The sequence below is a fragment of the Octopus bimaculoides genome, chromosome 10 (assembly GCF_001194135.2).
Source record: "Octopus bimaculoides isolate UCB-OBI-ISO-001 chromosome 10, ASM119413v2, whole genome shotgun sequence".
In the NCBI taxonomy this organism is placed as follows: Eukaryota; Metazoa; Mollusca; class Cephalopoda; order Octopoda; family Octopodidae; genus Octopus; species Octopus bimaculoides.
Window position 1 is genome coordinate 14436990 of NC_068990.1, and position 11500 is coordinate 14448489.

Below are 11500 nucleotides of genomic sequence, written 5' to 3' on the forward strand. Positions count from 1 at the left end.
TATATATATATATATATATATATATATATATATATATATATATATATATTCCCACATGTGTATTATATCAAATGACCCATGTGCTATTTATAGACAACGAATAGTACTGCTTAATGTACAGTATACTCTAAACCTGCCTTTTAAAATATTAGAAATGTGGCGAGTATTACTGTGCTTATATTATTACCAATGGTAGGGACAAGAACGATAATAGTTTTACCAGTGTTTGAACTTGGAATAATGGGAGAAGAACCTCAATTAGTTTTAATGTAGTTTATCTTGGAGACATTGGTTCTGAACAACTAAATGAGAGTAGAAGAGATGTTAAAATGACAGCTTCCCATTTACCTGTTGTTGTTGTCTGTGTAGTGGATTCAGAGACAAGACTTGTTGATGTAGTTGTTCCCAGATGAGGAGTTGTAACAACAGGTGTCTTAACAGTTGGAGTTGCCACAATACGTGTTGTAGTTGCTGATGTCACAATTTGCAGGTTGAAAAGGAAAAGTATAACATATGGTTACTATCAAAATTAGATATTAGTCAATTATTAAGAATATCTGGTGCTTAAACCAATGCCCACAAGAATAAAATAATATTTCATATTGTCGATAAACATATATTTATAATTGTTAGATAATTGTGAACATTGTGAAAATGGGGATGTAATTAATAATGATATTGGACAAAGCCATGAAAGTTACAATTCTTCAAGCTATTGCCTCCTTAACAGGGAAACAGGTGAGTGTTGGCAACAGGAAATGTATCTAGCCATAGACAATTCTGCCTCACTAAAAAAACGGCTCAACCCATGCAAGTATGGACTAGCAGACATTAACATGAGGTTGATGGAGGATGTATAGAGTACCAAACTGGCAAAATTTAAAGCATACCATAGTTTGCATCCCATTTCACAACCTGCACAGAGCTAAAGACAAACATAATTTGCTTCCAGAGGTTCAAATATTATACCTGGACATCAGAACCTTTTAGTGATGTATCTAACAGTTGTTAAACACCAGCAGATAGATCTTGATGTTTTTTCTTCTTTTCTGACAGAACATAAATGAGATGTTCCAATTAGTTAAAGTGAATTTGAATGTGCATGGTTTTTTTTTTAATCTCATTGCTAGTATAATGCAAGTAAAAATACTTTGAATCAAAATAATAGATAATTATTCCACAACTGATGTGTTTATGGCAATCTTTAACATCACAGACAATTAATCATATGACTGAAATATTTTATAAAAATTAAAACCTTACCCCTTGTTGTAGGACTAGTAGCAGGAATAACTGTTCCTGTAACTAGAAAAACAAAAAATTATTTTTAATAAACTTCTTTTAACTGATTACAATTAATAACCATTATAATTATACATTTGATTACACTAACAGAATGTCTGCATATCAACAGTAGGATTGACAATGTATAAGTTGTAGTGAGTTGTGATATTGGCTAAGACATCCCCAAATGTGAATGGCCTATACATCTAGTTATATCTAGTTACAATTTGGGCATTAATCTCTATAACCAGCAAAACACTGGGTTTCATTATATCATACACTCTCTGAACATTAACCCTTTAGAATTTAAACTAGTCATATCCAGCCAAAATGTTCTACCTGTCATATATGTTAAAACTGGTCAGATCCAACCTCTCACATCTACCCTAAATGTTATTCTAAAAGTTAGCAATCCAATAAGTGGAATTTCAAAGGTATGAGATAATCCATAATAAATTCAAACAATGTGAATAAATAAGTGTTACATTTGACAGAGTAATCTGAATGGTAAAGGGTTGATGTTTTTCATTATAAGAGTCTAATGAGACAATCTCTGGATCACTCTGTTTACATTTATAATTGTGACAAAGTAATATCTGTGCAACAGACTACAGAAAAATTTATTTTACCCAATAACACTGGCATATTCTATTTTTTCCAAAATATTTATATATTTTGCGAATATACATCATTTGTTATGACTATTTCATAAATATAAAATTTTAGTCCAATTCCTTCATTAAGAATACTTTTAAGAAGCATATAAAATAGTGGGTTAAGATTTCTTGATTACAAATTCTGTAGCCATGTCATTATGACTTTGAAATATTGATACATTTCCAATAATTAGAGATAACTGTTACCTATATTACTATCAGGTTAGAAATATGTTCATTTCAAAGTTTTCACTAATATAAACATGAAAACAAATCAATGTTGTGTTGTATAGATAAGCGTTGCAAAGAAATAATTATAATAAAATATCTTTAAACAGGTACAAGCAACATTTTAAATTTGAAGACTTACAAAACTTATGTAAATTCAAGAGAATAAAGCTTAAAATATAGATCAATTCGAAGTAAATATTGAATACTACATCTTTTATATTTTTGCAATCTTCATTATCAAATATATTTACCTCAGTCAATTATTATATCAGTTCATAACTAATTTAAATTATTTATTATCATATGTATAATAACTGTAACCAAAGTCAGATTTAGACAACTATTAATATTTCATTTCATGTACAATAACTATAATCAACAGGTAATATGATCATTCTTACCTTCTGAAATATTAAAGCAAGCCTTCACCTGCACCCACACAAAATAGTCATTTGGTACACTTCCTTCTACAATTCCTTGAGATTCCAAAATAATCTTCACAGCTGTTGCCTTTGGATAATTATTCAATATAAGAGATCCAGTAATGTTGGTACCTCCCACTGTCTTCTGGAATTCATCAGAGCCAGGTGTTTGCACAAGAATTGTTACCTTACCAACACTACCCCACATGTCGACTTCAAGCAGTTCAACTCCTTCAGGTTTATCTGTCAATTTTATAGTGACACTTGGTTTTGGTTCAGAAGGTGATTTTGGTACTGGAACCTTCCAACCAGACAATTCTGGTCTGATATTAGTTACGGGATAGTCTGGTGTGTCAGGAGTTGATGATATAAAGGAATCAGGAATGATATTTATATCATTCATACCTTCTCTAACCACACAAGGAGCTGAAATGAAAACCAACATAAATTAACATTGGGATAATCATCACTTAAACTTAATTTATTTCTCATTAAAATATATTGTCTCAATAAATTTCAAAAAATCGCTTTACATTATTTAATGCATTAATTTATATTAAGTATGTATCTTAATTATATACTTATAAAATAAATGGTCTTATTCCTAATGAAGCAGCATTAGAAAGTAATTACAATATGATCTATCACTAAAATTTATACTTTCCTACTTTTTACTCTAAATATAAGTAAGCTCTAAGGTTCATTTTAACTTATTATATCTCTGCATGCAAGCTTTTTACACCTGGATTTACTGCAATGTTATAATGTGTTAGAGCTCTTAATTACTGTGTATATATATATTTTTGATGTTTATACATCATCTCTTTTCTATGCATATATGCTAACATATATAATATATTAAACAGCCAGTATATAATTTATAGACAAAACATTGAGGCACAATTGTGAATTAAACCTGATAATGCTGTAGAAATTGCTATGCAAACTATATTTCATCCAATGTTGGAGACAAAGACTGAAGTAGGTTTCACCAGTTTTTGAACTTAGAATGTAGTTTATTGCAGCTCATATTGAAAGCATTTGTATCTAACAACTAACTGAGTCAAGAGATATTTAAATACAAATATTCAAATAACATAGTCATATTTACGTGCTGTTGTTGTCTGTGTCGTGGATTCAGGAGAAATGCTTGTTGATGTAGTTGTTTCTGGATGAAGGGTTGTAACAACAGGCGTTTCAACAGATGGAACTGACACAATACTTGTTGTACTTGCTGATGTCACAATTTGCAAAGAAAAATGGAAAAGCATAATAAATAATAGCAATTAAAGTGAAGTATTATTTGCTATTATGAATATCTAGTGATTAGGTCAATGGACACAGGATTAAAATGATATTTGATATTGTTGATAAACAAATATCTATAATTGCTACATTATGATAAACATTGTGAAATTGAATATAAATAAGTAACTTCTAAATAAAACCACAGACCAGTCATTTTAAGAGGAGGGGCTAGTCAATTGTAGCATTGGCTCTGAGATATACCTAATATTTTATTTTGCAATCCTTGAAAGAGTGAAAGGTAGCATTGACTTTAGTGGCATTTCAACTCTGACCATAAAAACCAAAACTGAATATCACAGTTTATTAGTACATTGCTTTAAGAAACCTGCCTATCCACCAGCCTGGATGACATGCAACAAATATTATAAGAAAATATAAAAGTTCAAAATTGTTAAACTTAAAAGGAGGACTATTAATTATATTTAAGGAACCACTCCTTCATATTCCATGGTTTAACAGTCATGTGCAAATAACTTGCCTGAAAATAGAGACCCTCTCTTGATTTATTAAACATAGCAGCAGACGTATTTTACTGGACATATAAAAGACATTTTAGTGGAGAGGCTAAACTGGGGTAAGAATGTGCAAGAATGTCTTTGATACTGTAATGGAAATGGAATGACTTCAAGTGGCAATAGTAATTAATCCACAGTCTGGCCCTTTGTGACAGCCTTCACAATCTTAATCTTTTTGACACTAACCTGCCCAAGTCTGATTCTCTATAACACAAATTTCCAGCTTTAGAATTATCTAAATTAAAAGCGACCTTTAAAATTTCATGTTAATTTTCATTCTAAATATGGTGGTGAGCTGGTACGATTGTTAAGAAGTTGAACAAAATGCTTAGCAGCAATCCTTTCAGCCTTTACATTTTGCATTTAAGTTCCACCAAGGTTGACCTTGCCTTCCATCATTTTGGGATCGATAAAATAAATATCTGTTGAATACTAGCATCAATGTCATCAACTAGCCCTTTCCCCTAAAACTTCAGGCTTTCAGCCTATACAAGAAAGATTTGTGTTCCAAATACCAGTTTAATTGCAACAGTTATTTTACTAAATATCTCATTATTTTCAAAATTAATTGAAAAGTGGCAGTTTATTTTTATAGAAATATGGTAACAAAAGGATTAAGTAATTAATCAAAATATTCTGTAATCACAGGAATGTTTAAAATTTACCTCTTGTTGCAAGACTTGTTGTGGGATGAACTGTTCCTGTAACTGGAAAAACAAAGGAATATTTACTTTTTAATAAGATTCTATTAATTTCTACTGAAGTTTATGACAGTTATAATTATACTCCTGATTGCATAAAATGGGTATCACAGAATTATAATTTTTTTATTTTTTTTTTGAGCGAGGAGTGTAGGATCTGCAAATAAAACAGGCAACCATTAATTAGAGGTGAGTCGTGAGTTTGGTCAAGACATCCCAAGCTCAAATGACTAAATACATCTAATAATGAGGAGCCAATGTGGGAGTTGATTTCCAAAACTAGTGATTAATTATACACACACACACACACACACACACACACACACACACACACACACACACACACATATATATATATATATATATATAAAGTCAATCGCCACATCAAAGTGGCTGTTCCATGTTACTACTAATTTAACCCCAGGCAGTTCTTTGGTGTGGTGATTGACTTTACTTGTTAGTATAGTTACTACTCTGAGCTCCTCTTGACATTTTACAACTAGCTATTATGCTTATATATATACATACAAAGGAGTGCTGAAAAGTTCCTGCCTTTAAGGGTATTCCAAAAGGCCTAGTTGGAGGACCAGCGTTCTCAGTTTTTTTACAGGCCTTAGGAAAACAGAAGGAGCACTACAATCTGAGAGGGTAATATCATAAATAAAATCATAATTAATGGGTCCTCCTGTATTTTCTTGTACCCAAAGCCAGGAACTTTTCAGCACCCCTTTGATATATAATAATTAACTAAATATATGATTTAACTGAAATTGGTTTAGGTTTATCATACATTTTGTGAGAAATAATGTTTGGAATACTGACCATTCCACCATAATTATAGACATAACTGCAACCAATATTAACATCAGTTTGGAGAGTATTGTAGTTCACTTGAAGCATTGTGAATTTTTTGTGAAATATAATGTGCCTTGAATGGCACAACAATGCAGAGTGGAATATAATAACTGTTATAATTTGGCCGTTGCCAGTACCGCCTGACTGACCTTCGTGCGGGTGGCACGTAAAAGCACCCACTACACTCTCTGAGTGGTTGGCATTAGGAAGGGCATCCAGCTGTAGAAACTCTGCCAAATCAGATTGGAGCCTGGTGTAGCCATCTGGTTTCACCAGTCCTCAGTCAAATCGTCCAACCCATGCTAGCATGGAAAGCGGACGTTAAACGATGATGATGATGATGATGATTCATAGTCTGATATAATAATATTTCGGAAAATAAAAATCCCTTCTTCAGATATCGCTAGGAATTGATCCAGTCACTGCTGTGCCCATGCTGGGGCACTGCCTTGAAGGGTTCAGTCAAACAACTTGACACCAGTATTTATTTTCTTAAAGGCAACTACTTATTTCATTGGCCTCTTTTGCTGAAGCACTATGTCATGGGGACATAAACAAACCAACTCCACTTGTCATGTGATAAGGTAGTGGTGGTGGTGGACAAACATAACAGGCTTTCAGTTTCTGTCTATCAAATCTACTTCCAAGCTTTTGTCAGCCCAGGTTTATAGTAGAAAACACTTGCTTAAGGTGCCAGGCATTGAACTGAACCTGGATCTTATGTGGCTGGGAAGCAAAATTCTTAGCACCACATTCATCACTCTGTGAGGTTCCACTAGTACACACACCAAAATATACCAATGTCATTTTGTACTCATAAGGATTGTAATAAAATAATGGTTATGAAATATCTATTTGAGTAACTTTTTAGATTTAATGATCTCGTAAATCCATAATGAATTTAAGAGAGTAAGTATCAAAATAATGACCACTTTAAAGTAAATATTGAATGTTAAATGTTTTATCTAAAAAAACATCATATTTCAATGAATTATTAACTATTTCATTTATAAAACTTACAATCAACAGTCAATATAATAATTCTTACCTTCGGAAATATTAAAGCAAGCCTTCACCTGCACCCACACAAAATAGTCATCTGGTACACTTCCTTCTACAATTCCTTGAGATTCCAAAATAATCTTCACAGCTGTCGCCTTTGGATAATTATTCAATACAAGGGATCCAGTAATGTTGGTACCTCCCACTGTCTTCTGGAATTCATCAGAGCCAGGTGTTTGCACAAGAATTGTTACCTTACCAACACTACCCCACATGTCGACTTCAAGCAGTTCAACTCCTTCAGGTTTATCTGTCAGTTTTATGGTAACACTTGGTTTTGGTTCAGAAGGTGATTTTGGTACTGGAACCTTCCAACCAGACAATTCTGGTCTGATATTAGTTATGGGATAGTCTGGTGTTTGGGGAGTTGATGATATAAAGGAATCAGGAATGATATTTATATCATTCATACCTTCTCTAACCACACAAGGAGCTGAAAAACAGTAATATTTCATCATTTTGCATTATTGTAGCATTACAATTTAAACTGTATCAATCTCAATAATTTCTTGTATATGCCCCACAAACTTTATACTACCAAATAAAAGTGGTAGCATAAATTCAAATGGTTGATTTTTGCTGGCATAAATGGTTTCTAATGATTTCTCACATTGACATAAGGTTAAACACTGTTATAGAGGAGTATCTCTAATGGAACTGATTTCAGCGCATGATTGAACAGCATTTTAACATAGAATGTGAGGGCAGACATGGCTGTGTAGTAAGAAGTTTGCCTCTCAACCACATGATATCAGGTTCCATCCCACAGCATGACACCTTGGATAAGTGTCATCTACTTTAGAGCCGAAATGACCAACGCCTTATGATTAGATTTGGTAGACAAGACTTTAAGAAGTCCATAATGTGTGTGTATTCTTCTGTGTGTGTGTGTGTATTCCTCTGTGTGTGCGTGTGTATTCCTGTGTGTGTGTTCGTGTGTGTATGTGTGCATGTTTGCTTGTGTAAGAGTGTGTGCATGTGTGTGTGTGTGCACAGGTATTACAAAAACAAATAGATATTTTTGAAAGATTCCTCAAAGCAAAATGTCATTTATTAGAATTTAAATACTTAATCTTGTATGTAGTAGACATGCCTCATTCATTTTGTTGCAAGGAACTACTAATGTCATCATTGTAGCATTTACAATCTGATTTCTTGTAATATTCCAACATGCCATTTTACTAGGGTGTGCTGAAAAGTCCTTGGCTTTAAGTAAAAGAAAATACAGGAGGATCAATTAATTATGATTTTATTCAACATATTCCCCTCTCAGATTCACGGACTTATTGCTGTGATCCTTCAGTTTTTCTAAGCCCTGTAAAAGAACTCAGGAAGTTGGGCTTCCAACTAGGCCTTTCACAATACCCTTAAAGTTAGGAACTTTTCAGCACCCCCTCGTATTCAGTCCTTTAGCATTTAACCCTTTATACCTTGTGCATAATACATTAACAAATTTGAAGCACCAAATAGTGTTTGCACGGATAAAATAGTATAAGGAAGGCTCTCTATTTTCTTTTCAGATTCTTGTGTGTGTGTGGAGATGTGGTGCTTTGACTTTGTGATAGTTGTAAATGAATGTCACCATCACTGAAACAGTCCCCTTAGTTTCCAGTGACTGGTCAAGGAAAATATTACCTTACTTGGAAACAGATGAGTGTTGGTGACAAAAAGAGCTTCTAGTGGTAGAAAAATCTGCCTCAACAAATTCCATCTGACTCATGCAAGCATGGACAAGTGGGCACTGAATGATGATGATGAGTGTAGAAGTATATTTTGTTCTATCTTGGGACAGTCATTATATCAATAATAAACACACTTTTTTATTATTATTGGTCAGTTAGTAAACCATTTAACCAATTACCTAATCAATTGTTTAATTAATCATTTGCTCAATCAGTCAGCTAGGTTTGTCAGAGGCCTTTCATAGTTTGATGAAGGGCCCTGCCTAAATCGTCTTATTTTACCTCTTCCTTGCAGCAAAGAAATATCTAGAAAGGCTTCTTGGTCCACCTCATGGTCCCAGCAGACAAAATGGGAAGGGTATTGCCCCGGGGGATGGTGAGAGAGATGCGCTGAAACAGCCACTCTGACTCCCGGGGCTTGCACTTACAGATAGCCATCTCTGCACCAATAGTAAAAAGCAGAGATGCTGTCTGAGGACTAAGAATGCCAGGTCTCCACTACCACAGGCTTGACCATAAATTTGTCAGACAGTAGCCGATATATTTGACAGTTTGCCCTTCTAAACCTGACAAGCAGTGGAACGTGGGCTGGTAGCTGATCACACCTAGTTGCCACTGGAGACAGGATCACAGCATATTGCATCCCAGATGAGGGGGCTGGCCACCATGAAATAAGAACATTGTCACATCATTAGGCCTTTTACTGTCACCTCAGTCTAGCCCAGCTGGCTCAAGCTGGGAAAGGAAGCCTGCAGCATCTAGACCATGTTTTATGATCTCAAAATATGATCCTTCCATTGCCATTCATGATTTCATCGATGACATGCTCTTTCTACACCAGGTCTGCTTCAGGTCTGTTCCTCTCCTAGTCTACAGACTAAAAACTTATAGAAGACCTTACTGATTGATAGATTGACCAAATGATTGATTAAACAACTGATTAGTTAAATGGTTAACTAGTTGACTAATAATAATAAAAGAAGTGAAATAGAACCAATGATCCCCTCACGATACAATAAAATCAGTTTTAACACATTGATCCACATCAAGAATTTTGCAAACCAAATACAAAAGAGAAATAGAAATACATTAAGATACCATTAATATTTAGGCTGATACTCTAAAATATCTACCAAAATAAAGAACGAAGAGAAGTGCATGTGTTACAATCTGTTTTTTGCCCATTTCCATTAGTTTTAAACTACAGCATGAAACCTACCATATGTTGTTGTCTGCATAGTTGGGCTCACACCAGTTGTTCTACTGACAGCTGGAGTGGTATGAGGTGACATAGAAGAAATCGCTGGTGAAGTAGTGGCGGTGGAGAAAACAGATGGCGATGTGAAGAATGTTGATATCGGAGTAGTTGCTGCCGTAGTTGTAACAGTGGTGGTCGTATTTGGGCAATATGGACAACATTTTGCCGGATCTGTTACCCATGTGGAATTGTCACAGGAAGGAGTTTCACAAGTTATTTCTTTCATCGACAACGAACGTCCAGAAAGACATTCAATTGTTTTACATGGCCCATCATTCCAGACTTCACCAATCTGAAAAGGAATAACATTTGTTTCTGCAAATATATTTGGTAATGTTACATGTAATTAAAACAAATAAATGATATTAGGTTGCCAAGGAAGGCTTTGAGCTGACAGAACCGTTTGCAGAATCAGACAAACTGCTTAGCAGCATTTCATCTGTCTTTACGTTCCAAGTTCAAATTCTACTAAGGTCAGCTTTACCTTTCATCCTTTTGAGGTCAATAAAATAGGTACCAGTTTAGGACTGGGGCCTATGTAATTGACTATCCTCCTCTCCGACATTGCTGGCCTTGTGCCAAAATTTGAAGCCAATATTGTGTTAGCCAAAGAAGGCGGGAAGCTGACAGAATTCTTTGTACACCAGGCAAAATGCTTAGAGGCATTCTGTCCATCCTTATGTTCAGAATTCAAATTCTACCTTGGTCAAATTAGCCTTTTATCCTTTCTGGGTCAACAAAACAAGACCAGTTGAACACTGAGGGTCAATGTAATCAACTTACCCCCTTCTTTGAAATAGCTGATTTGTGCCAAAACTTGAAGCCAATATTGTTACCGAGGTCAACTTTTGCCTTTCATACTTTTGAGGCTCAATGAAATAAGTACCAATTGAGCACTGGGGTTGATCTAATCAACTAGCCCCTTCCCCCAAAATGTCATGCCTTGTGTCTATAGTAGTAAGGAACGTTATGTTGCATGCCCCTAAAGCTGCTGATAAGACTGCATAAGTAGCCCTTAAAAATGTTCATCTTCATTTTATATAAAAATGAAATAAAATGCATTTGTAATATTGCTCTGAAGCAATTTGGGATTCTAATCTGAAGAGGAAACATAGTATGATGGTGTGATTAAGAAGTTTGCTACACAACAGGTGTTGGTGTGTTTACATCCCTGTAACTTAGCAGTCAGCAAAAAGGACCAGTAAAATAACAAACAGGATTTACAGAAAAATAAGTACTGGGGTCAATTCATTTGACTGAATTTGAAATTCTTCAAGGTGGTGCCCCAGCATGGCTGCTGTCTAATATGGCTTAAACAAGAAAAAAAGAAAAAGATGCTTTACAAATAATCACTAACCTCATAAAAATTGCCTGATCTTTTGGGGTATTCACATTTATTACGTGGTATACATCGGCAACATATATCATCATTCAGATTTTCGTTCTCTAATTCATAGTCCTGTGAAAATATTCAAAAAAGAAACACTTGTGAGAATAATGGTGAAGAGAGGGAGGAGGAGGAGGAG

At 34.4% G+C, this 11500-nt stretch overlaps 1 protein-coding gene across 1 annotated transcript in view; it reads right to left on the reverse strand.

The window, feature by feature from the left end:
* Window positions 1-11500, reverse strand: part of LOC106882343 (mucin-19) — a gene marked incomplete at its 5' end in the record, with an annotated part of 42175 nt that overhangs the window by 19759 nt on the left and 10916 nt on the right. The window contains 8 exons of the mRNA XM_052971230.1: window positions 349-471; window positions 1264-1305; window positions 2573-3019; window positions 3705-3827; window positions 5082-5123; window positions 7021-7467; window positions 9936-10266; window positions 11332-11433. Of these exons, the coding sequence (XP_052827190.1) occupies window positions 349-471; window positions 1264-1305; window positions 2573-3019; window positions 3705-3827; window positions 5082-5123; window positions 7021-7467; window positions 9936-10266; window positions 11332-11433 (1657 nt within the window). The remainder of the gene's footprint in view (window positions 1-348; window positions 472-1263; window positions 1306-2572; window positions 3020-3704; window positions 3828-5081; window positions 5124-7020; window positions 7468-9935; window positions 10267-11331; window positions 11434-11500) is intronic.